At 41.7% G+C, this 27,694-nt stretch overlaps 1 protein-coding gene and 1 pseudogene across 1 annotated transcript in view; one reads left to right on the forward strand and one right to left on the reverse strand.

The window, feature by feature from the left end:
* Nucleotides 1-13,024: 13,024 nt before the first annotated feature.
* Nucleotides 13,025-27,694, reverse strand: part of C15H11orf97 (chromosome 15 C11orf97 homolog) — a 34,456-nt gene continuing 19,786 nt past the window's right edge. The window contains exons 3-4 of the mRNA XM_061440190.1: nucleotides 27,346-27,471; nucleotides 13,025-13,936 (exon numbers count right to left, since the gene is read on the reverse strand). Of these exons, the coding sequence (XP_061296174.1) occupies nucleotides 13,932-13,936; nucleotides 27,346-27,471 (131 nt within the window). The 3' untranslated portion in view covers nucleotides 13,025-13,931. The remainder of the gene's footprint in view (nucleotides 13,937-27,345; nucleotides 27,472-27,694) is intronic.
* On the forward strand, nucleotides 20,334-21,016 carry LOC133261172 (non-histone chromosomal protein HMG-14-like; annotated as a pseudogene).

The raw sequence follows: 27,694 nt of genomic DNA on the forward strand, positions 1-27,694 counted from the left end.
GGCTACAGTCATAAAGAGTCAGATGTAACTAAGTAACTGAGCACACACACACACTGCTCCTTCCCAGAGACAGATGCTATTTTCCAGAGATGCCTCAGAATGTGTTGTGACTGCCCTGGGTCTGCCCACCAGCACCAAATTCACGGTCAGCCTGGGTCCATGAGAACCAGACTGTCCTCAAATGGGTTGCTATTTTTTATTAGATCTGAGATTTCTGCAACTGAACATTGACCTGCTAAGTATACTTCAATTTTTTTTTTTTTCCATTGAAGACAGAAAAGGGCAAAGTTCCTCCCAGGATGACATACTTATTAGGAAATGGGGAGCAACCAGTGAGCAGATATAACTGCAAAAGCTAACTCGTATGCAGAAAGGTGATTATTTCTTTTCTGAGATACTATTTTTTTCCTGTGCATAATTGGGCTGACGATTATGGAGTTACTTAGTTAATAACTGTTAAGGATTGTGTAAGTTCCATAACAATCCACAAGTTATTGTTCATTGCCCTATTAAACCCTTGATAGAAAAATAAAACTAGCACCAACTTTTAAGGTTGTTTGTCTTTATCCCAGTGCAAAATTTTACTGCCCCTAAAAGATTGTCATGAATAGTCAATATGAGAATGTATTACACTTACTTTAGGATTTTAACTCTTATGCACTCAAGTCCTTTCTATATTCTTACTTGACTGAACAGGTAATGCAAGAATTTTGGATGTTCAGGAAAAGGTACATTGTGAAATTCTGGTTTACAGTCAGAAGTATTTGTATCATATTCACAATGTTTGTAGGGCTTACATCTGCATTCTCCTTGTTAAACTACTCTTTCTTAGAGTGTATTTGCAATCACGTGTACAAGTTATGGAATACAAGACTTACATGAAAGAAAATTATTTTGGCCTTCTGAGGTGACCCACAATCTGTCTGTGGAATGTGTTTCTCTCTACATAAACCCACTTCTTACCTCCCAAAAAAAGAAATAGAAAATTACATTGACATTGCAATGAACATGTTACTATCACATAGTGTAGTGCCTGGCACATGTAAGGTGTATAATAAATATTTGTTACATAAGCGAATAGATGAGTGAGTGAGTGAACAACACTTATAATTTTTTTTTTTTTTTTGGCCGCATCACTCAGTATGTGGGATCTTAGTTCCCTGACCAGGGATTGAACCCACACCCCCTGAGGTGGAAGTACAGAATCTTAATCACTGGATCACCAGGGAAATGCCCACTTTTAATTTTACATTTCATGAAGCACTTATGAAACAGTTCACTTTGTTCATTGATGAAGAGTATGGAAAAGACTGGACTGAAAAATAATGACTAAGGTAAATAATATAGCACAAGTGTAGGGTAAACATGTGGAGTATCATACTGGCTTCCCCAAGTCCTCTTCATGTTCACCAGCACGATCTTCATAGCTCACCTGAAGTCTATTTGGGTCCTTGGTCAAATGAGTTAGCACAAATCCTGTACGGTCTCAGGATCGCAAACAGGTCTGATCTGGGTTTACTATGGTACCGGCTCCACATCAGAGCTTATGTGTGGCCATACTCAAGGCAATCGGACCCTAACTCAAGACAAGACCTGAACTCAGGAAGGCAGCCCAACTCTTTACAATTGGAGGAAGGGATGGTGAATCCCCTCACCTTTCCCCTGTCCTGACCCCACTTCTCACACAGACCCAGGGCACACCTCACTACAGAAAATGGAGAGGAGATGCATTTTCCATAGAAATCAGGGAAGTCCGCCTCGACCAGCAAATTTCCCTCGAGCAACCACTGAGAACACAAAAGTAGTCAGATCAGATTCCATCACGCTTGTTCCTGTGATTCTTCTTCTAAAAGGAGTCTGAGGAACTTGAAATATTAGGAAATACTTGCTGGATTAAAGTCAACAAAACTAGTGACATATGAATGATTTTGAAAGTATATCGGAATGGAAGGGTAAATCCATGATGCTCATGCATGGCAAGGGAGAATTATTGCCAAAGAAGTGGGGCGGCCACATTCTATAGTTCCATGACCAGCTTCAGTTTCAGTTCAGTTCAGTCACTCAGTCGTGTCCAACTCTTTGTGATCCCATGAATCACAGCACGACAGGCCTCCCTGTCCATCACCAACTCCCGGAGTCCACCCAAACCCATGTCCATCGAGTTGGTGATGCCATCCAACCATCTCATTCTCTGTCATGCCCTTCTCCTCCTGCCCTCAATCTTTTCCAGCATCAGGGTCTTTTCAAATGAGTCAACTCTTCGTATCAGGTGGCCAAAGTATTGGAGTTTCAGCTTCAACATCAGACCTTCCAATGAACACCCAGGACTGATCTCCTTCAGAATGGACTGGTTGGATCTCCTTGCAGTCCAAGGGACTCTCAAGAGTCTTCTCCAACACCACAGTTCAAAAGCATCAATTCTTTGGTGCTCAGCCTTCTTCACAGTCTAACTCTCACATCCATACATGACCACAGGAAAAACCATAGCCTTGACGAGATGGACCTTTGTTGGCAAAGTAATGTCTTTGCTTTTTAATATGCTGTCTAGGTTGGTCATAACTTTCCTCCCAAGGAGTAAGCGTCTTTTAATTTCATGGCTGCAATCACCATCTGCAGTGATTTTGGAGCCCCCAAAAAGAAAGTCAGCCACAGTTTCCCCATCTATTTCCCATGAAGTGATGGGACCAGATGCCATGATCTTCATTTTCTGAATGTTGAGCTTTAAGCCAACTTTTTCACTCTCCTCTTTAACTTTCATCAAGAGGCTTTTTAGTTTCTCTTCACTTTCTGCCATAAGGGTGGTGTCATCTGCATATCTGAGATTATTGATATTTCACCTGGCAATCTTGATTCCAGCTTGTGCTTCCTCCAGCCCAGCATTTCTCATGATGTACTCTGCATATAAGTTAAATAAGCAGGGTAACAATATACAGTCTTGATGTACTCCTTTTCCTATTTGGAACCAGTCTGTTGTTCCATGTCCAGTTCTAACTGTTGCTTCCTGACCTGCATACAGATTGCTCAAGAGGCAGGTCAGGTGGTCTGGTATTTCCATCTCTTTCAGAATTTTCCACAGTTTATTGTGATCCACACAGTCAAAGGCTTTGGCATAGTCAATAAAGCAGAAATAGATGTTTTTCTGGAACTCTCTTGCTTTTTCCATGATCCAGAGGATGTTGGCAATTTGATCTCTGGTTTCTCTGCCTTTTCTAAAACCAGCTTGAACATCTGGAAGTTCACAATTCATGTATTGCTGAAGCCTGGCTTGGAGAATTTTGAGCAGTACTTTACTAGCATGTGAGATGAGTGAAATTGTGTGGTAGTTTGAACATTCTTTGGTATTACCTTTCTTTGGGATTGGAATGAAAGCTGACCTTTTCCAGTCCTGTGGCCACTGCTGAGTTTCCCACATTTGCTGGCATATTGAGTGCAGCACTTTCACAGCATCATTTTTTAGGATTTGAAATAGCTCAACTGGAATTCCATCACCTCCACTAGCTATGTTTGTAGTGATGCTTTCTAAGGCCCACTTGACTTCACATTCCAGGATGTCTGGCTCTAGATGAGTGATCACACCACCGTGATTATCTGGGTCATGAAGATCTTTTTGTAGAGTTCTTCTGTGTATTCTTGCCACCTCTTCTTAATATCTTCTGCTTCTGTTAAGTCCCTACCATTTCTGTCAGGTATGACCTAAATAAAATCCCTTATGACTACACAGTGGAAGTGAGAAATAGTTTTAAGGGACTAGATCTAATAGACAGAGTGCCTGATGAACTACGGACGGAGGTTCATGACATTGTACAGGAGACAGGAATCAAGACCATCCCCAAGAAAAAGAAATGCAAAAAAGCAAAATGAGTCTCTGAGGACATCACAAATAGCTTACAAATAGCTGTGAAAAGAAGGAAAGCAAAAAGCAAAGGAGAAAGATATACCCATTTGAATGCAGAGTTCCAAAGTATAACAAGGAGAGATAAGAAAGCCTTCCTCAGCAATCAATGCAAAGAGATAGAAGAAAACAATAGAATGGTAAAGACTAGAGATCTCTTCAAGAAAATTAGAGATACCAAGAGAACATTTTTTATGACCAGCTTGAAAGTGAAAGTGAAGTTGTGTCCGACTCTTCGTGACTCCATGGACTGTAGCCTACCAGGCTCCTCCGTCCATGGGATTCTCCAGGCGAGAGTACTGGAGTGGGGTAAACCACAGTCCAGAAATCTTGCACGATTCACTGCGGTGAAATCACAATAAAAATGCTCGTTATATTATTTTCAATCACTCCAAAAAGAACCTTTGGGTCTGAATTTACCCTTAGCAATATTTCTGTATGCTCAGTCGTGTATAATCTTTGTGACCCCACGGACTAGAGACTGCGAGGCTCCTTTGTCCATGGAATTTTCTAGGCAAGAATACAGGAGTGGGTTGCTATTTCCTACTCCAAGGGATCTTCCGGACCCAGGGACCAAACATGCATCTGTTGAGTCTCCTGTATTGGCAGGCGGATTCTTTACAACTGCACCTGGGAAGCCATAACAATGTTTAACCGGATTCAACAAACATTTGATCTCAGGAGGAAGAGAATCTACAGGTGACTAAACACTGCGCCAACTGTCTGATTGCATTGCCGGAACTACTTCTGGCCTCGCAGCACCACACAACGCTGCACAAAAAAAAAAAACCCGGAAACTTCTTTGCATGAGTCACTGTTCAAAGGCAATTTCCAGGAGCATCTAAGACAGTAGGAGGAGTGCAGCTCCTCTTAAAGTCAGAGAAGAGAAATTCGATGTGATTGAAGACTGGAGATGCTGTCTGACCACCATTTATAGAGCCCGCTTTTCATCACTGCAAAGCTGCTTTGCCTCTTGGGTTCCCTCCAGGCTCTCAAGGACCCATTTCCCTGTCCACAGTTTGAGAAAGAACTTTAGGGATTGTTGTTAGATTTTGGTATGATGACCTCAGGATTGCCTGTGTTCCTTTAAAATATAAAATGCTGTGATTTTTCTCTATTTTGATATATTTTGACATTATCAGCTTGCAGAGCTATTCCTAAGTGTTTTCCAAGCCATATGGCACTGAGAATCATTCTGTATTGATATTGGGTTGGTTTAAAACCAAACAAACTTTTTGGCCAACTCCATATTTGCAGGGCTACATTAGGGTCAGAACTTGTTTGGGTTTAAAAATTTGCAAAAGCTATAACTTCATGTAGTAACACTTATTGGATGTCAAGTGTGTGCCAGGCGTGAGGTATATCTGAACAAACAAACAAACGAACATTTCTACCCCTGTGGTACATGCTATCTGTCACATTCAACCCATACTGTGAATTGTAGCTTTAGAGAAATTTCAGACTTGAAGAATCCAAAAGTAGACTTTAAAAGCTATGGTGTGAGGTGAAAAAACGCGCCTCTTCCCTGGCTAGCCCTAATTTGCATAGGGCAGGCTCACTGGGGAGGAGACAAAAACATAAAAAGAGGGAGCCAAAACGCATTGGGCTTCCTTGGTGGCTCAGAGGTTAAAGCGTCTGTCTGCAATGCAGGAGACCTGGGTTCAATCCCTGGGTCGGGCAGATCCCCTGGAGAAGGAAATGGCAACCCACGCCAGTATTCTTGCCTGGAGAGGGTCATAGTCCAACCGGGTCGGCCTCTCTGTTGGAGTCCGCTTGCCCTCACACCTGGAGGTTGTAAGACAGAACTGTAAAAAAAAAAAAAAAAAGCTGTGATGTGTTAGGCCTTTAGTAACCCTGCCCATCTGCCTCTTGAAGCAACATTTCCTTGATCGCCTTGTCACTTTGTCCTTTGTCATTTTGAATTAATCAAGTGTCACCATCAGAGTGGAAAGTTTTTTTAGACACCTATCTCTGCAACTCTTTCATATACAATTATAATTAGTTAAGCAAGATTTTTTCATACTGTCACATAAATTTTTCAGGTTAAAGGGAAGCTAGGATTTGTGAGGGGCGGGGTGTAGACACTGGGTCTCTCCACCCAAAGTTTCTACTCTCTCTCCTTTAGTTATAGAGATGTGGAAATAAAACTAGAAGGAAGCTATTTAGCCCATAGGTGTGCTCCAAGGAAGCACTATAATTAAGACAGATAAAACTAAAGGCAGTTGTACTGTTGCAAGAAGGGGGACCCCTTCCAGGGCCCGAAACTGGGCTCTTGTCTAACACTCAGAAATGAATTGTCTGAGGAGACACATGTGCTGACAAAGCAAGAGATTTTATTGGGAAAGGGCACCCGGGTGGAGAGCAGCAGGGTAAGGGAACCCAGGAGAACTGCTCTGCCACGTGGCTCGCAGTCTCGGGTTTTGTGGTGAGGGGATTAGTTTCTGGGTGGTCTTTGGCCAATCATTCTAATTCAGAGTCTTTCCTGGTGGCCCACGCATCGCTCAGCCAAGATGGATGCTAGTGAGAGGGATTCTGGGAACTGGACAGACTTGCCATGTCTCCTTTCGACCTTTCCCGAACTCTTCCGGTTGGTGGTGGCTTATTAGTTCCGTATTCCTTATCAGGATCTCCTGTCATAAAACAACTAATGCAAATAGTTACTATGGTGCCTGGCCAGGGTGGGCGATTTCAATCAGTGTGCTTCCCCTAACAGTATTACAAAGGATTCTTTTGGTTGCAATTACAGTGGCCTGCCAGAGGCAGCTTTTGACAAAAAAGAAAAGGGTAGGGGACAAAATTTACTATTATGTAAGAAGTAGGTCTCATCAGTTCAGTTCAGTTCAGTCGCTCAGTCGTGTCCGACTCTGCGACCCCATGAATCGCAGCACGCCAGGCCTCCCTGTCCATAACCAACTCCCAGAGTTCACCCAGACTCACGTCCATCGAGTCAGCGATGCCATCCAGCCATCTCATCCTCTGTCGTCCCCTTCTCCTCTTGCCCCCAGTCCCTCCCAGCATCAGGGTCTTTTCCAATGAGTCAACTCTTCGCATGAGGTGGCCAAAGTACTGGAGTTTCAGCTTTAGCCTCATTCCTTCCAAAGAAATCCCAGGGCTGATCTCCTTCAGAATGGACTGGTTGGATCTCCTTGCAGTCCAAGGGACTCTCAAGAGTCTTCTCCAACACCACAGTTCAAAAGCATCAATTCTTTGGCGCTCAGCTTTCTTCACAGTCCAACTCTCACATCCATACATGACCACAGGAAAAACCATAGCCTTGACTAGGCGGACCTTTGTTGGCAAAGTAATGTCTCTGCTTTTGAATATGCTATCTAGGTTGGTCATAACTTTCCTTCCAAGGAGTAAGCGTCTTTTAATTTCATGGCTACAGTCACCATCTGCAGTGATTTTGGAGCCCCCAAAAATAAAGTCTGACACTGTTTCCACTGTTTCCCCATCTATTTCCTATGAAGTGATGGGACTGGATTCCATGATCTTTGTTTTCTGAATGTTGAGCTTTAAGCCAACCTTTCCACTCTCTACTTTCACTTTCATCAAGAGGCTTTTGAGTTCCTCTTCACTTTCTGCCATAAGGGTGGTGTCATCTGCATATATCTGAGGTTATTGATATTTCTCCCAACAATCTTGATTCCAGATTGTGTTTCCTCCAGCCCAGTGTTTCTCATGATGTTCTCTGCATATAAGTTAAATAAGCAGAGTGACAATATACAGCCTTGACATATTCCTTTTCCTATTTGGAACCAGTCTGTTGTTCCATGTCCAGTTCTACCTGTTGAGTCTCATAGTGACCCTCTTTTTTTTTTATTTTTTTAAGAGTTGAAGAGTTTTATTAAAGATAGCAAGAAAGCTAGTGTAATTAAGTTATAGAGTCACTCAGCAGAAACTTCCTTAAATGATCAAAGATTTAAGCCATCTGTGAGGCCAAAGGCCCCTCCACTGAGGGACACTCTCACCTGACACTCATGGGTAGCTAAGGCCTTGGTGTCCTGCACCCAAAGCGAATCTGTGACAGAGGGCTCGCTTGAACAAAAGTTACTCTCTTGTGAGAAAGGTTTCAAAGTCCAAAAGGAGGACTGTGGGACAGAGAACTCTGTCAGAATTCTACATCTGCTTCTTTCCCTCCACCCCACCACCCCCATCAGCTCTCTGTTTCTCCTGTTCGCTGGGCAGAACATAATCCTCCATACCTCCATGATTCTCCAACAGCAGTGTCTGACAAGCAACTTTGATTTTCAATTTTAAGTCTTTGGCAGCAAGAATCTGACTGGACTATCTTGGGTGTGGTGTTCACCTAGTGAAATTAGCTATGGTCTGGCATAGGGTCCAAAGGTGTGGTGGTCAGCGGGTGGGCTGGGGGAGGGAGTGGGGATGGTAGTTTCCAGAGAAATGAACACCTTTGTGAGCTGAACAGTTCTGAAGAGGTGTCTGACTCTTGTTTTCCTTTTTATTTTAAACAGATGACCAAGGAAGAAACTTTCTCAGTCTATTATTTCCATAAACAAATGCTTCCTTATGTCTACTGTAAAACAACTTATTATGAAAAACTATAAACACATACAAACATAGGAAGAAAAGGGTGATGAGCCCCTCAGTTCCCTTCATCAAGATTCAGCAATTATTGATTACCCACATATGCTCCACTTAACCACTTTCCCTTTACTTCTTTTTATGTTTTTAAGTAAATCTCATTTATCATATCATTTCATTCCTTCATGACTGTGCCACCTACAAAATCTACTTACTCAAAAGGGATTACATGAATCTAATCAAGCCACCTGGTAACTTGACACCAGGTGGCACTCAGTGTTCCATTGTCACCCTTGTGTCATTTGAAGATAAACTACAGATTCTGGTGGTGCCCAGCCTTCCCTCCCAATGAGGAACCTCCCATCAACACTCATCTAATGGTTTCATCCACTGATGAGCAGAGTCAGTCAATGCTTTGTGGATTATAAAATGATGGTTTCATTAATCTCTCATTCTTTCCACATTTATTAACTGAAATTCTGTAAAGAGGATTTCCCTTAATCTACTAGGGCTCTTAGGTACCTAAATTACCAAATTGTTCAGAAAAGGTAAGATAATAGATGATTCTTTCTTTTCAGTTACTACCTTTGTAAATAAGAATTAATGCCTTTGCAATCTTAGTTGGTATTTAGTGAAACTGGGTTTTGTTTCTATTGTTGCCATTTGCCTTCATTCTCTTTCATTTAAAAAAATATCCATATGAACTCATGGCTCTTTATATTTTCAGTGTGTGTCATTTATTTTGTGCTCAAATTTCTCCATCTTTGGACAGAGGACTGCTTTATGGTGACTCCCAAGTGCTTTGGATGTGACCTATTAATTTTGGAAACTTCCCTGTTTTCTGGTACAACAAGATGTCCTAAATTCACATTGGAGATTTCCTGCCTTGGGTCTAGAATCAGACAGTTTCCAAGGAGCTCTGGTTTCTTTTTTAATCTAAGTATTTTTAAAAAATCAACTTTATTGAGGTATTAGGAGTTAGGTTTTCAACATAAAATTTTTGTGGAGACACAATCCAACTTATATTCAAACCGGGGAGTTTTTAAAAATGTTATGAACAATATTATTTTACTTATCAGGATTTCCTTTCAATATTGGCTACCAGGATCAAACTTGGTAAACTTTAAATTAGAATTTAAATGAAAGAATATAGTGAAGTAAAGATCAGGATCAGGAGGAAAAAGACATAGCTTTTAATGATCCATGCACACTTACAGTAGGGAGACTAAATCTGATTGTACAGGAAACTGAAGTGACAAATCTCCTTTTGAAATTGGCCAGAGCATAAAGAAATAAAGGCTAGATGGGGAAGGAACAAAGGAAGGCAGACAGACAGTCAGAAAGAAAAAAACAAAGGAAGGAAAGAAAGGTGAGAAAGAAGAAAGGAAAAAGAGAGGGAGTATAACAGGGGAGAAATGAGAGAAACAGAGAGAGACAGACTCTTTGGCCAAATTAGGAAGTGGGTTGAAGCCCTATGACTCAAGTGACCCAGCACCCCATGGCAGCTGTCCCTGGCTTGAACCCAGGAAGCACGGGAATTCCAGACCCGGGAGCAGATAAGATGAAGGAGGAAAGTGGGCAAGATCCAAGCATCTTTAGGAAAAAAGCAGTTTTCTTTTGTCCTCTCCTCAAAAAGAATCGGAGAAGGCAATGGCACCCCACTCCAGTACTTTTGCCTAGAAAATCCCATGGATGGAGGAGCCTGGTAGGCTGCAGTCCATGGGGTTGCGAAGAGTCGGACATGAAAGAATGCTTCTGTCGCATTTCATCAAGAATAAAAAGAGCCATTGGTTTAAGATTGCTATAGATTTTTATCATTTGAAAGAATGTCCTTGTAACCCTGGCTTTCGAGGAGGTTTCATTTAAAAGTGCTTTTAAAATTTAAAAAAGAAAAAATAACAAGAGGCATCCTATTATATAGTAATTAAAAAAATCATCCTCTATATCCTCTACATTATTATAAATAATCCTGACATGAAAAACCCTCTACATGAAACCGGTTTGGAAGATGTGCAGTGGGGCAGTGAAGAACAGAATTTAACCCCAAAAGGACCAAGGCCCCAAAGTGGAAAAGAGAGAGGAGTCCCAGCAAGGAAATAGTGCTGTGACATCAGTCCCTAGGGGGAAGGCTGCCGTGTGTGCTAGAGGCTGCTGGGAAGCCCCCGGCCCGGACCGCAAAGCTGAGGATGAACTGGGGGGAACTTGTTTGGGGGCAGGAGTAGAGCAGACATGGGGAAGGATATTTCTAAAGTCACCCTGAAAGCCCAAGTGCAAAGAGGACATCATTTCTAGTCAAAGAGGACATCATTTCTAAAAACAGGTGGCTCAGTGGTAAAGAATCTGCCTGCCAATGCAGGGGACTTAGGAAACGTGGGTTTGATCTCTGGGTGGGGAAGATCCCCTGGAGGAGGAAATGGCAACCCACTCCAGTATTCTTGCCTAGAGAATCCCATGGACAGAGGAGTCTGACTGGCTACAGTCCATGGGGTTCCAAAGAGTTGGACATGACTGAGCAGCATGTGCAAATAAAAGTCAGTCACCTACAGAGTCCCACTTGGGGTCTATGAGCTAACAGCAAGGCTAGTATCTGCTCTGCAGGTAGAATCAATAGAAACCGAGCTATCTTATAGTGAAACAAGATTCAGACTTCTGGCATTGACAGCAGCCTTGCTGCTGCCTAGATGGAACTACCAGCCAGCTCCCTTGGGGACAACATCATTCCAGGTCCCTTTTGCCTGTGGCTACGTGGAAAGGTATATGAGCCCAGAAATCTTCTCTGAGTATTACTGTTTGGTGTTGTATCTGTACTTGAGTACCTAATAACCATTTTTTCTATTACAGTAGGAAAACAGTTTTCAAAGTTCTTTTCTAATCTTTCCTTACATAACATGTTTATTACTCAGAAATAAAAGGATGCTGCCTCTTTTGTCATGAAAGTTCAAATCTATTCAGCCAATATTTATAGAGAATAGTCTAATCATCTGGCATTTATGTCACCTTATGAATTAGGGCAAGTTTTGGGATCTGGGGCAAATTACCTAAATACTCAGTCTTGGCTGTCTTGTCATATGTATATGTGATTTGTAACATGAGATTAGCAATGTATTTATTGTTAAATAGGATCTTGCTATTCAAGAAAAGAAGGAAATGGCAATCCACTCCAGTACCCTTGCCTGGAAAATCCCATTGACGGAGAAGCCTGGTAGGCTACAGTCCATGGGGTTGCAAAGAGGCAGAACTGACTGAGCGCCTTCATTTTCCTTTCCTTTCCTTTATTCAAGAAAATAAGACTTGCCCCAATGCCTGCTACTGCTGCTAAGTCGTTTCAGTCGTGTCCGACTCTGTGCAACCCCATAGACGGCAGCCCACCAGGCTTCCCCATCCCTGGGATTCTCCAAGCAAGAACACTGGAGTGGGTTGCCATTTCCTTCTCCAATGCATGAAAGTGAAAAGTGAAAGTGAAGTCATGTCTGACTCTTAGCGACCCCATGGATTGCAGCCCACCAGGCTCCTCTATCCATGGAATTTTACAGGCAAGAGTACTGGAGTGGGGTGCCATTGCCTTCTCCGTATACAGTCACTGCTGCTGCTGCTGCTGCTGCTGCTAAGTCGCTTCAGTCGTGTCCAACTCTGTGGGACTCCAGAGACGGCAGCCCACCAGGCTCTGCCGTCCCTGGGATTCTCCAGGCAAGAACACTGGAGTGGGTTGCCATTTCCTTCTCGGCCCCAGTGCCTGGAGCCTAGTAAATAATGAATAAAAGGTAACTGACAAAACAATGATGCCAGTGATGATAAGTAGGAATAAAGTCACATTCATCATTCATTTTCTGAATACTAACGATAGCAATCTATGTTTTATGCCTTGGAGCACATTAGTAAAAGTAGTATATATACACACACAGAAATGTTGAAAGGTTGCAGAAAGGTTGATGATATGAATTTTGATAAGGTTAAGATTTTAGATTCATAAGAATAGTAAATGCTTTACCCCAACTCCAGGTAGTTTTTGGTGTTATATTTCTTGGCTCATTGAAGATATAATCTCTCCAATTTTAGCCACTGGCTCACAACACTGTTTTTTAAGTATCCAGTGATGAGAGAGTTCCATAAACATGGTGGTGGCTGGAACTGGCTTACATGTAGGATCTCTTAATGTGTATTAACTAAGTGGAAATTTTTATATTAAATCTGGAAAAGTTTGGATTTTGACTCAAGAGATTGTTGACTGTTTCATAGCGTAAATATTTTTAAGTAGGGAAGGGACATACGCAGTCAACAAATCTTTGTTGACCTCAGTTGATTTATTTCATTAACTCTGAGAAATGAACTCGAGAACTATAAACTGGAGAAAATTTTAAGATGAGCTTTAGAGTGGAAGGTGAATGAAAGTTGTGTAATCACAAGACTAGGAAAAAAAAGTTTTTTAAATTTGAGGGGAAGGCTGTAAGTAAACTGGGCTTCCCTGGTGGTCAGCAATAAAGAATCTACCTGCAATGCGGGAGATGCAGGAGACGCTATCTGAAAAACCCAAATATCCAAAAAGTAGAGTAATAAATGCAAAAAAAAATTAGTACAAACATATACAGATTTTTAATATAATTATTCAGTTATATTTTAATGAATAGGAATGATATGTTAAAAAGGGATAACATATATACCATACAATGTGATTTCAAACGTGAAATAAAACATGCATAGGAAAAAAGAATAAAACTATATAAGCATGTTTTCAGTGGTTATTTCTAGAAATGAAATACAGATGGGTTTTTTTCCCTTTATTTTCCAGTTTTCTATATGGTATATACATTATTTTTGACAATTGTGGGGGAAAGGAAGGTTAGGGGTTTTTGTTTTTGTTTTTCTCCTTTTCAACCTCTTTTTAGCCCAGTAGTATTATATTGAGTATTTGTAAAACCTCTCACCCCCACTCCTGTTTTCAAGATCACTTTATAAATTTCCCACTTCCTTACTTTTTAGTGGACAAAATTCTAGAGAAGTGATGAGTTCTACCAAGGCTAACATTAAAATGGTTGTCTCTGAGTCAGAGGCTTTTCATCTTTGCCATTCATTTACTAACTTTTACCTACATGGATAAAACTTTTACCTGGATATTCTTTTTAATGGATGACCATAATCATGCTACAGTGAAAGGTTAACATATTTACCTTGAGGACTCAATAAAATGCCTTTGTTTCTTATCATATTTGGCATGTTTAATAAAATAAGCTGAATTAGACATCCAATGTATTCTAACTGTGACAACTAAAAATAAATATAATATTTTCCTTCATTGTTTTCAGGTACTTAGCGAACTTTACCAATAGTCTTTCATTGCTTTGGATTAATTTACAGATAGGAAATAATACCGATAATAGGAATTACAGGCTAATATATGCTTCTTGTACACATCTAAACTGTGAAACAAGCTTGGGTTTCTTCTGTTTTTCAGACATCAGGAGAAAGCAGTTTCTTCTCAATGGAAAAGTTGTTCATCTTATCCTAGAGTGAAGAAATAAGTGCACAAATAAGCAAGTTTGTCCTTTGGGGGAAATGTTTTTTAGTCCCAACCCCATTGTAATCTAAAATTGATTTAATGTTCTCAACAGTGTTTCATTGGGCAGAGCACCATGTAAAAGCATGTAAATCACCCAAGAGATTCAAGTAACTGGAGAAACCTCAGTCTTCTAGATCCCCCTATCTCAGAGCATAGTGTCTGGACTGGCACCAGCATCATCACCTGGGTGCTGGTTAGAAATGCAAAACCTCAGACCCTACCCTAGACTGACTATATCAGAAACTGCTTTTTAATAACATACCCATGTAATTTACAGGCACATTAAAGCCTGAGAAGAGCTGGGCTAGATAACTTTATTATTATTGTTTTGTTGTTCAGTTATATGCCACAGAATACGAAGGAAATGATACAAGTAAATAACTCAATCTTATTAGTATAATGAAAGCAGGAGATACTTCACAGTCTCTAATTAAAGTGGTTTTTAAAAATTTTTTAAATTATAAAAGTATGTAACACATTCATAGGAGATTTGGAAAATACAGAACAAAGTTACATATAGTCCCACTATATATTACAATTATTTTATTATTTATTTTTTATTGGAGAATAATTGCTTTACAATATTGTGTTGATTTCTGCCATACCTCAACATGTGTCAGTGCTTTTCAGGTCTACTATATCCTTCTACTTTGCTGTCTATTCATTCTATTAATTTTTGAGAGTTTGATATTGAAACTCCAACCAAAAACTTCACCTTAAAAAAATAAAGATTTTTAGCTGGAGTTTCAACATCAAGCTCTCAAAAATTAATAGAATGGATAGACAGAAAAGTAGAAGGCAATAGTAAACCTGAAAAGCACTATGAACCGATTCAACATAACTAAGATTTATACAATTTTCACACAACAGCAGGATACAAACTCTATTCAAGTTCCCAAGGACAACTATAAGACACTGGAACATATCCAGGGACATAAAACAAGGTGCAAAAATTTCATGGTCTAAAGGTGTTGAACTCATACAGAGTCTGTTCTCCTATCACTGAGACATTATGTTAGAAATCAATATCAAAAGATATTTGAAAATAACCCACATATTTTCAAGTGCAGTGTGACATTTTCCAAGACAGACATTTGACTTAGTCATTGAAAGCCTCAATAAAGTTAAAAGACTGAAAAAACACAGATTGCAGAGAAGAAAGCACTTAAATGAGAAATTGATATCAAAGATATTTTTTAAATACCATATATTTGGAAATTAAATGTCCACTTTTAAATGATGGGTGTATTGAAGAAGCCATAACAAGAAAAATTAGAAAATAATTGTAAGAGAATAAAAGTGAAAATAATTTATCAGAATTTGTTGTATGCAGCTGAAGTTGCTCAGTGCAACTAAACACAATGTAGAATCTTGAACAGGTATGAAAACAAATAATGGAAACTAGCATAAAATTTTGTGAAATTTGAACAAAGCTGTACTTTAGTTAATAATACTGTGCTACTGCTGCTGCTAAGTCGCTTCAGTCGTGTCCAACTCTGTGCGACCCCATAGACGGCAGCCCACCAGGCTTCCCCGTCCCTGGGATTCTCCAGGCAAGAACACTGGAGTGGGTTGCCATTGCCTTAATTTCTTGTTTTTCTTTTCTTTATTTTTACAGTTTAGCATTTCTTTGTATCCTCAGAATTGGATTAAAAGTTTCAAGCTTCAAAGTTTAAAAAAAAATTATTAAGATAATAAGCTGTCTAGACTTTTTGCAGTAATACTAGATGCCAGAATAAATGGGACGATATCAAAGTTTTGAGTGAACATAAATTAGAAATCTAGCATTCAATTCATACTTAGTCAAAGAAGTGGAACCAAAATGTCATAAATTTTTTAGTGAAGCAAAAATTCATAAGTTTCCTAAGCTATAAATATTATGTCAGATCTGAAGGTGGCTGGCAGTGAGGGGCAGCAGGGTCACTCTTCAACTGGCTTTTCTGGGTTTGGCATCTGAGAGAGAGTTTCTGACAGAGTAAAGGTACTCCTTTCTGCTACTCTCTTGAGATCTTTTAGGGGCAGGTCCCTATATCTGGGAATTGGAGATACAGAAACTGAGCGTTGGGGCAGGGAACTGCTCACTTAGCAGCAGAGCCGGGTTGGGCCAAGTGCTTAGGGTACTGCCTTGCACAAATTCCAGGTCAAGTTAGTGGAGTAGGACGATCCTGGGCTCACCTCCTCCCAGGGACACACCAAAACTGACAGAGTAAAGGTACTCTGTTCTTTACAACCTCGTAAAGAACAACTGTCTCTCAGGACTGACCTGAAGACTAGCACAACAGACTTTCTACAACTAAGGGTATAAGGAAAAGGCCACGATGAGAAAGGCAGGAGGTGCAGAGTCCTGGTCTGTGAGAACCAAACCTTGGTTTTACTTCTGTGTGGCAACCCACAACCCCAAGAGACATCACAACCACAGAGGTACCCCCTGAGGAGCCAGGGGACCAAGTCCCACATCGTGCTCCCCAGCACCAGGACCTAACTGGGAAGCTGAGTCCCCAAAAGAGCTGGTTCTGAAAAACAGCAAGGATTAAATCTGGAGGAGTGGGGGTGGGGGGACGAGGATGGGGGTGTGCCCTGGGAAAGGGGGGAGACTTCACTCTTAAAGTACTCCTCGCAGAAACTCACTCACTCCAAACCCAGTGCAGAGGCAACAGCTTGAAAAGCTCCTGGGCCATACAAGATGGGGAGTCCTTGACTCATTTTGGGGCCCAGAGTGGGTGGGGTTTGTCACAGTCTTTGTAGACCGGGACCTGGGGACTGGAGTTGATGAGAAGAGGGATGCAGGGGACCCAAGTCTCAAGTGAAACAAGGGTGCTTTATTTGCAGAAACACACGTTTATATATCTTCATACAAGGCAGCTTTAGACAGTAAAAAAAACTGAGCAAAAACAAAGCCAAGCAAATAACAGTCTTCAAAGGGCCAGAAAGCATTCCATATCCTGAGTAAGAGGGGCATAACTGAATAGATTACATTTAAGTAAGGTCACGAGAGTTCCAGAAAAAATATCTATTTCTGCTTTATTGACTATGCCAAAGCCTTTGACTGTGTGGCTCACAATAAACTGTGGAAAATCCTGAAAGAGATGGGAATATCAGACCACCCTATCTGCCTCTTGAGAAATTTGTATGCAGGTCAGGAAGCAACAGTTAGAACTGGACATGGAACAACAGACTGGTTCCACATAGGAAAAGGAGTACGTCAAAGCTGTATATTGTCACCCTGCTTATTTAACTTAAATGCAGAGTCAGTACATCATGAGAAATGCTGGGCTGGAAGAAGCACAAGCTGGAATCAAGATTGCCGGGAGAAATATCAATAACCTCAGATATGCAGATGACACCACCCTTATGGCAGAAGGTGAAGAGGAACTACAAAGCCTCTTGATGAAGGTGAAAGAGGAGAGTGAAAAAGTTGGCTTAAAACTCACCATTCAGAAAACGAAGATCATGGCATCTGGTGCCATCACTTCATGGGAAATAGATGGGGAAACAGTGGAAACAGTGGCTGACTTTATTTTGCGGGGGCTCCAAAATCACTGCAGGTGGTGACTGCAGCCATGAAATTAAAAGACGCTTACTCCTTGGAAGAAAACTTATGACCAACCTAGATAGCATATTGAAAAGCTGAGACATTACTTTGCCAACAAAGGTTCGTCTAGTCAAGGCTATGGTTTTTCCTGTGGTCATGTATGGATGTGAGAATTGGACTGTGAAGAAAGCTGAGTGCCAAAGAATTGATGCTTTTGAACTGTGGTGTTGGAGAAGACTCTTGAGAGTCCCTTGGACTGCAAGGAGATCCAACCAGTCCATTCTAAAGGAGATCAGCCCTGGGATTTCTTTGGAAGGAATGATGCTAAAGCTGAAACTCCAGTACTTTGGCCACCTCATGCGAAGAGTTGACTCATTGGAAAAGACTCTGATGATGGGAGGGATTGGGGGCAGGAGGAGAAGGGGACGACAGAGGATGAGATGGCTGGATGGCATCCATCATGCATCATCGATGGACGTGAGTCTGAGTGAACTCCGGGAGTTGGTGATGGAGAGGGAGGCCTGGTGTGCTGCAATTCATGGGGTCTCGAAGAGTTGGACACGACTGAGCGACTGAACTGAACTGAACTGAACTGAAGGTCACTGAAGGGAGTCACTGATGGGAGTCACTGAAAGGAATCCAAGCAGGTGCCTCTTCTCATGATCTCAGTCCTGAGAACTGTGTGCATCTCTACTCGTTCCTGTTTTCCAGGAACTGATAAGGAATAGAGAATCCTTGAGAAACGGAACACAAAACAAAAGAATAACATATTGGATCCCTTAAAGCTGAACGTCCCCTGACAGGCGTCCAGTGGAACTTCCTCTGGGGGCGGAAGTGCCTGCAGAGCATCATTTGTTTTCACTTTCTTCCCACGTAGCTGGCCTGGTGCTAGTGAGCACCGTTTCTATCAGTCTCCATAAGACTAACTAACACTACCTGCTCTGGCCCTGCTTTCTCCTGAGAACCCAAGAGGCCAGGCCTACACACCAGCACCCGCTCCCTACAGCGGTCACAGCCAGGTCTGTGGACATTTGGACCAGGAACCGACTCCACCTACTAGGATGTCTGCTGCAGTCACAGGGAAGCCTGCCTGGGGACCAACCTCACGCACCATCACACCCACAACAACTGTTGTCCACCCATCACAGGAGGGCACATGCAGCCTACACTGGGGATACCTCTGGGGCACCTGGCTGTGTTGACCAGGGGAGATTGTACCGCTGGGCCCTATAGGACACCTCCTACATAAGGTCACCCTTTCAAGACTGGGCGATGAAGCTGATATATGCAGAAACAGAGTTCAGCAGTCAGTTCAGCAGTGTCTGACTCTTTGCAACCCCATGGACTTCAGCACACCAGGCTTCCTTGTCCATCACCAACTCCCGGAGCCTGTTCAAACTCATGTCCATCGAGTTGGTGATGGCATCCAACCAGGTCTCATCCTCTGTCATCCCCTTCTCCTCCAGCCTTCAATCTTTCCCAGCATCAGGGTCTTTTTCAATGAGTCAGTTCTTTGCATCAGGTGGCCCAAGAATTGGAGTTTCAGCTTCAGCATCAGTCCTTCCAATGAATATTCAGGACTTATTTCCTTTAGGATGGACTGGTTGGATCTCTTTGCAGTCCAAGGGACTCTCAAGAGTCTTCTGCAACACCACAGTTCAAAAGCATCAATTCTTCAGTGCCCAGTTTTCTTTTTAGTCCAACTCTCACATCCATACATGACCACTGGAAAAACCATAGCTTTGACTATATGGACCTCTGTTGGCAAAGTAATGTCTTTGCTTTTTAATATGCTGTCTAGGTTTGTCATAGCTTTTCTTCCAAGAAGCAAGTGTCTTTTAATTTCATGGCTGCAGTCACCATCTGCAGTGATTTTGGAGCCTCCCAAAATAAGTCTGTCACTGTGTCCATTGTTTCCCCATCTATATGCCATGAAGTGATGGGACCAGATGTCATGATATTCATTTTTTGAATGTTGAGTTTTAAGCCAGCTTTTTCACTCTCCTCTTTCACTCTCATCAAGAGGCTCTGTAGTTCTTCACTTTCTGCCATAAGGGTGGTGTCATCTGCGTATCTGAGGTTATTAATATTTCTCCTGGCAATCTTGATTCCAGCTTGTACTTCATCCAGTCCAGCATTTTGCATGATGTACTCTGCATATAAGTTAAATAAGCTGGGTGATGATATACAGCCTTGACGTACTCCTTTCCCAGTTTGGAACCAGTCTGTTTTTCCATGTCCGGTCTGGTTAGAAATGGAATTAGGCAAAATGAAAAAACTACAGAATATCTTTCAAAGGGAAGAATAAGATAAAACATCGGTGGTGGTGGGGGGTGGGGGTGGGCGGGGAAAAGAACTAAAGGAAAAGGAGATACAGTTTATCAGATAAAGAATTCAAAGTAACAATCATAAGATGCTTATCAGACTCAGTAGAAAACTGGATGCATTTAGGGAGAGAATCAACAAAAGGCTAAAAGGATTGTAAGCCTCTTTCACCAAAGGGCTAGAAGATATAAAAAAAGAAAGTTTTTACAGTTTTGAATTCATTAACTGAAGTAAAAAATACACTAGCAGAAACCAGCAGGAGATCAGATAATACAAAAATAAAAATACAGACCAGTGATCTGGAAGATAAGGATAGTAGAAGTCACTCAATCAGAATAGCAAAAGGGAAAGAAAATAAAATAAATAAGAAGAGGACTCATGAGGGGTCCCAGCTCCTCTGGCAGCAGGAGGAGCAGCAGTGGACAGGCAGCCCAGCTTCTGGATTTCTCTCAGCCCCCACAGTGTGCGCCCGGCCCACCACCAGCATGCCCGACAAGGGCAGCTCCGCATAGAGGACAGCAAAGGAAGACTCCAAGAGGAGAGCTTGGAGGTTGCCATCTAAACCTGCTCCTCCAAAAGTGGAAACAGAGCCCAAAAAGGCAGCAGGATGGGATACATCTTCAGACAGAAAAGTGCAAACAAAACGGAAAGGAGGAGCGAAGGGAAAACAGGCAGAAGTGACTAAACCTCTGGTTGGAGGTTTGCCTGCATAAAATGGAGAAACTGAAAATGAGGACAGCCCAGACTCTGAGGAAGCAGGAAAGAAAGAAGCTATGTGTGGTTAACATCACACACCGGGTCCTATCGGTGGTCCCTGTCTACCTTCTCGTTCAATCCAGATGAATATTTGTATTAATTAGTTTGTAAATGCAAGTTTTTTTTAGCAGTTCTAGTAGTATTTTTAAGAAAGGGAATCCCACTTCATTTTTAAAGTGTTAAGTGCTTGTTTTCTTTAAATTGGAGTATAGTTGACTTACACTGTTGTGTTAGTTTCACGTGTATAGCGAAGTGAATCAGTGTATATGCATATATACATATACATAGATCCACTCTTTTCTAGATTCTTTTCCTATATAGGCCATTACAGAGCACTGAGTAGAGTTCCTTGTACTATAGAGTAGGTCCTCATTAGTCATCTATTTTATATAAAGTATGTGTCTTTGTCAACCCCAATATGTTCCCCCCTTCCCCGCTGGTAACCGTTAAGTTTGTTTTCTACATCTGTGACTCTATTTCTGTTTTGTAAATAAGCTTATTTGTACCATTTTTAAAGATTCCACACATAAGTGATATCATATGGTGTTTGTCTTTCTCCATCTGACATTACTCAGTATGACAATCTCTAGGTCCATCCATGTTGCTGTTGTAAACAATTTGCTGGTTGCTTTGTTTGTTTCTTTTTTTGGTCCAATCAGAAATAGTGGGATATTGAATATGGGAAATTTTGATTGTGTTAGGTGTCAGCTTAATATTCCATAGATGGGGTAGCTTTTATATCCTATGATACAAAGAATACCAAATGACAGTTTGGAGTCAGTTGTGCATTTAATGCACAAAACTTGAATACTTTTTTTTTTTTTTTGGCTGTGGCACATGGCATGCAGGATCTTAGTTCCCCGAGCAGGGATCGAACCCATGCTCCCTGTATTGGGAGCACAGAGTTTTAACCTCAGGACCACCAGGGAAGTCTCACTGAACACTTTACTTCTCTTCCCATGTTGATTTTGGGTAGAATTATTTCCTAAAACAAACCACTCCTTGATCTTGGCTATCCTGGTCAGAATTTTGTGCACTCTGTACCATCTTTCTTTGGTCATGGTAGTCCAATTTTCCTAGTAACTTTGTTAATGTGCTGTGAATTCATCAAAAACTTGAAAAACTTGAGTAGATTTTGTATATAATATCAAATTGTGAATTAGTGGGACTTATGACATAACAGACCCACTCCAGTGTTCTTGCCTGGAAAATCCCAGGGACAGGGGAGCCTGGTGGGCTGCCGTCTATGGGGTCGCACAGAGTCGGACACGATTGAAGTGACTTAGCTTAGCTTATGACATAACAGCACATCAACATTTGAAGATATTGGTACTTGTATCCTGTTAAGGAAAATTTGCCTCCACCTTTTCAGCTGGAAAGTCACTGGAATAACTATTCAGAAAGAATCACACCTACATGATTTTTTAGGTTTTTTTGTATGTGTATTAAGAATTGTGTACAAACTGAAATGTCTGTGTCCTGATCCTCAAAATAACCAGTAAAATCTCAGTCATGAAAGAAAAGAAAACAAAAGTGAGGATAGCAAAAGGACCACTGAGAGAACGTCAAGGGGAGGAACAGTCACATAAAAGAGGTCCCAGAACAAGAAAGAGAAAGGGACAGAAAGCTTATTTGAAGAGATAATGGCTGAAAGCTTCCCTAATCTGGCAAAGGAACCAGACAACCAAGTCCAGGAAGCCCTGAGTCCCAAACAAGATGTACCCAAAGAGACCCCCACTAAGACACATAATTAAAATGTCAAACTATCCCACAGGCCTCATGGCCAAAAAAAAAAAAAAACAAAAACCCAAAACATAAACAACAGACTTGGGTTTCCTGGTGGTTCAGTGGTGAAGAATCCACCTGCCAATGCAGGATACATGGGTTTGATCCCTGGTCCAGGAAGGGATCCCTGATCCCTTAGTTGCCATGAAGCAACTAAGCCTGTGGGCCACAACTACTGAGCCCGAGAGCAGCAACTCCTGAAGCCCGTGAGCCCTGGAAACCATGCTCCGCAACAAGGCAGGCCACGGCCACGAGAGGCCCGAGCACCGCAACCAGTGAGTGGCCCTTACTCTCCGCAGCTAGAGAAAGCCCACACGGCAATGAAGACAGCACAGCCAAAAACTAAAAGGTAAAGGGTTACCCTTTTTGCTTTGGGGATGCTGATAAGACTCTGATTCCTATTCTAAGTGCTGGTTACTCAGATGTGCTCAGTTTGTGAAAACTGAGCTGTACACCTACAATATGTGAACTTATTTGTATGTATATTATGCTTCAGTTTTTAGGTCTCTCCTCTAGTGTCTTTCTCCTCCCTAGAGACAACTTCTATAACCAGTTTCTACATCCTTCTTGAGTTATTTTAAGCATATAAAAGTTTATATCTTTTAAAATATATATATTATATTATGCATATTACTTATATATGTATGTGTGTGTGTAAGTCGCTCAGTTGTGTCCGACTCTTTGAGACCCCATGGACTGTAGCCCACCAGGCTCCTCTGTCCATGGGATTCTCCAGGCAAGAATACTGGAGTGGGTTGCCATGCCCTTCTCCCAGGGATTTTCCCAACCCAGGGATCAAACCCAGGTCTTCTGCATTACAGACAGATTACTTACTGTTTGAGCTACCCGGGAAACTCCATTTATATACATATGTATGCAAAGCTTTTCTACTACACTTGATAAAGGCTTGAGAAAGAACAACAACAACAACAAAGACACAAATTGGAAAACATAAACTAAATGAAAGCACTGAATTGAAATACAAAGAGTAAAACAAATTAGATAAAAGTAAAACATCATCATCGGAGAAGGCAATGGCACCCCACTCCAGTACTCTTGCCTGGAAAATCCATGGACAGAGGAGCCTGGTAGGCTGCAGTCCATGGGGTCGCCAAGAGTCGGACATGACTGAGCGACTTCACTTTCACTTTTCTCTTTCATGCATTGGAGAAGGCAATGGGAACCCACTCCAGTGTTCTTGCCTGGAGAATCCCAGGGATGGCGGAGCCTGGTGGGCTGCCGTCTATGGGGTCACACAGAGTCGGACACGACTGAAGTGACTTAGCATTAGCATTAGCAAAACATCATCATAGAGTCCAGTTGTTTCTAAACATCGCTGCTCATTAGAATTACATCTGCAATTTTGGAGAAAAAACCAGTACCTGGGCATTTGTATTTTTCAAAAAATTCCTAGATAATTCTAATGTACTTTTGGATTTTAAAAAGTGATTACAGGTTTTTTTTTTTTTAATTAAATGGTAGTTTTAGTGATATAGAATTCTATTATTTTCTGTTGACCAATCATGATACAATGGTATTAAAATGAGTAATAGTTACATAATCACAGTAGTAAAAAATGTTTATCAGTTTTCACAATCAATAGCCAGACAAAAAAATAAAAGATAATTTCAATTGCAAGCCATAATAGAAACATGATTAACCTAACAATTTAACGTAATTATGTACAATTTGGGGAGTTAAGTACAGTGATGTCGTAGGTGGAAGTGCATACATGTACACATTTTCATCCACTCAGCCAGTCTATGACTTTTGGTTGGTGCATCTAATTCATTTATATTTAAGGTAATTTTCGATATGTATGATCCTATTACTATTAATTACTTTTTTTTTTAGGTCTTTTTCTTCTCTTGTGTTTCCTGCCTAGAGAAGTTCCTTTAGCATTTGTTGTAAAGCTGGTTTGGTGGTGCTGAATTCTCTTAACTTTTGCTTGTCTGGAAAGCTTTTGATTTCTCCAACAAATCTGAACAGGAGTCTTGCTGGGTTGAGTATTCTTGTCTAACCTAAGTGTTTTAGAATTTAGAACTACAATTGATTCTAGAATTAAAAAGGATTCTAATTTTAAATGGCGTGTGTTAAATGTTGGAGGAGTCACAACTCCAGTGATCACTACACTGCAGACAGTGATTCTTCCTATCAATTATCAACCGATTCTTATGGATTCATCAGCTATGATTTGTATAGCAGATAGAAGCATTTTAGATGGCAAAATGCAGCTGGTAACTTACAGAGTTGTAGCTAAAACATTCAACAATAACAGTTACTGTAACATGATCACTGTAAGAGCTTGACAGTGGGCTGGAGATAGAGGGCTGAGGGCTGCTAGGAAGGTAATGTGGAAGAGTATCAATGAGTGGGAGCTGTGAACAAGTTTCTCCTAAACTGTATGGGTGAAAGTATTGTAATTATAGTCCAAATCAAACATATGTTTTTTATTATATGCCCTTAATTGATAAGTCAGGGAATCGGTTGCACTTCTATGTCTTAAGCTGAAGGTAACTTGTTCTTCAAACCGGTCTTATAATATGACCTTAGAAAATCACCTTTAAAATAAATTGCTTTGTGAATTTTATTGGAATGCTAGATTTACCCTCTAGAGTTGGGACCTGACTAACTGGGTGGAAAGTTGAAATAAACAGTCCCCGCTGGGCAAGTGTCCCAGACTTGGGTTGAACAAGCAGTACTTTAGGACACGCACATCTGTGGGTTTTCATTCAGTTGCCTCCCAGGTCCCTAACCCTGCATTCCTGTGGCCCTGGCATTTGAGCCTGTTTAACCACTGCTATTCAGCCCTTGTTGTCCGATGTGTGAATTTCTCTGCCGTGGTTTCACAGAGGTTGAAGCATAGTGTTGGAAGTGAGACAGACATCGGCTTATAGTTCTGGCCTCACTGCTCCCTAGACATAGGAAGTTGGGTAATGCAAAAAGTCTCCAAGCCTCAATTTTCTCATCTGGAAAATGGAGACTAAAACCCTCATCTTGTGTGACTCTGCAGATTACATAACTATAAAACTCCCACTGCCATGCCTGGCACACTGTAAATGGTGATTACGACTACGTTATTATTATTAAACCCAGGTGTCCATTACTGGTTCCTTTTTGCTACGTGAATCCCTTAGGTAACAAGTTTTTATCTTTTCACTTTGTGTGTCAGTCTTTAGTGGCTGTATTTTCCTCCTGCTGCTGCTGCTGCTAAGTCGCTTCAGTCGTGTCCGACTCTGTGCAACCCCATAGACGGCAGCCCACCAGACTCCGCCATCCCTGGGATTCTCCAGGCAAGAACACTGGAGTGGGTTGCCATTTCCTTCTCCAATGCATGAAAGTGAAAAGTGAAAGGGAAGTTGTTCAGTCGTGTCCGACTCTTAGCGACCCCATGGACTGCAGCCCACCAGGCCCCTCTGTCCATGGGATTTTCCAGGCAAGAGTACCAGAGTGGGTTGCCAGTGCCTTCTCCATATTTTCCTCCTACTGAATCCATATTCCAGAGGCCGCCTCCCTGGGAGCCCCTTCTTTTGTGGCACTTGGGCTGAGCCCTCACCTGCCTCCAGGCCCAGCGGACAGCCCAGCTCCTATGCACTGCTGACTCACAGAGCTGACGGTGTCTAGTCACTTCTTCTCGCTAGCTGACTGGCTTGAGGAAATTATTTCAAGCTTTCTAGGTCTCAGTTTCCTCATCTGTGAAAAGAACTGTACCTGCTTCATGTGATTGTTGTGAAGATTTAATAGATAATTACATTAAAAGGGTCTAGAATACAAAGCGCTCCATAGCACTTGCCAGTATGACTCACATTTAGGTAAAGAGTACCCAAGCTTGGCACTTATGCACTTCTCTCTTCTTGGCCCAGGGTTCCCTCAAAATGTAGAGCTGTTTTCAGGACCTAACTGCATGTCCCTCCACTATCTGGACACTGCTTGTACCCCCATGTGAGAATCCCTGCCTTCTCCACATCCTGCCACAAATATTGCTGGCAGACGCTGGCAGGAGAGTGAGGAATGAGTAATACTTTTTTCCCCAAACATACTGTCTGTGAGGAACAGTGTACTGGGGCCACCCTGTTGGCCTCCTACCTAAAATAGGGTAAAACTCATGGATCCAAGCAAAACAGTTACCTTATTCTTCCTGAATTTCATCATCTCTCTTTCCTCATTGCCACTAGTAAACACAGATCAACCATCTACAAGAAAAGGACAGTGCAAGATTCCTACCTGCTGAGTTTGTGGGCTGCAAAGTGTGCCATGGATAAAAAGAGTCAGGGGTGTAACTCAGGAGTGTGAACTTCTATTGTATCCATGGGGTAAATTGGTTACCTGAACTATAACTGTTCAAGTTCCACAATAAGGCAATGAATTGAACTGCTAAACTACAAGTAACCTGAGAGAAGCAAGTCAAAAGAAGATTGGATTTTGACTGAGAACTATAAATAAAACACATCACTGGTTTATAAACTGCTCAGTGCTAGTGGTAAAGAACCTGCCTGCCAATGCAGGAGTCGTAAGACGCAGGTTTGATCCCTGGGTTGGGAAGATCCCCTGGAGGAGGGAATGGCAACCCACTCCAGTATTCTTGTCTGGAGAACCCTTTGGATAGAGGCGTCTGGTGGGCTACAATCCATGGGGTTGCAAACAGTCGGACATAATGGAAGTGACTTAGGACAGCATAGCAATAGCACCCTCCACACTGGGCTTGGAAATCAAGTATGAAAGAAAGAGTTAGTCGCTCAGCATGTCCAACTGTTTGTGATCCCATGGACTGTAGCCCACCAAGCTTCTCTGCTCATTAGATTCTCCAGGCAAGAATACTGGAGTGGGTTGCCATGCCCTTCTCCAGGGGATCTTCCCGACCCTGGGATCAAACCCAGATCTCCCTCACTGCAGACAGATTCTTTACTGTCTGAGCCACCAGGGAGCAGGGGGAAATCAAGGGTATCAGGATCTTACTTCTCAGGCCTCCGTGCCTTGAATAGTACTTGGCTTGTGGCAGTAAGCTGTTCCTGCTCTGCAGTCCTGGCTTCAAGCCTCCCACAGGGAGGTTCCTTTTAATGCTCCAAATCCCTTCCAGGGCCACTGTCAATATTTTCAAAAGCAAGATAATGATTATTAGTTTCTACTGCTTTTAGCACAGAGTGTTTTTAAACTATTTACCTGGTGATTATTTTTCTGATTTGGGTGGAGACTTATTTGAGTTAATTACACTAGCCAAAGACTTTAGCATTTGTTTAATGTGTAATTCCAGTTCATTTGTTCAATTATTTCCTATGCAGTTAAACTTCTACAGTGCTACTAATTT

This window comes from Bos javanicus, chromosome 15 (assembly GCF_032452875.1).
Source record: "Bos javanicus breed banteng chromosome 15, ARS-OSU_banteng_1.0, whole genome shotgun sequence".
In the NCBI taxonomy this organism is placed as follows: Eukaryota; Metazoa; Chordata; class Mammalia; order Artiodactyla; family Bovidae; genus Bos; species Bos javanicus.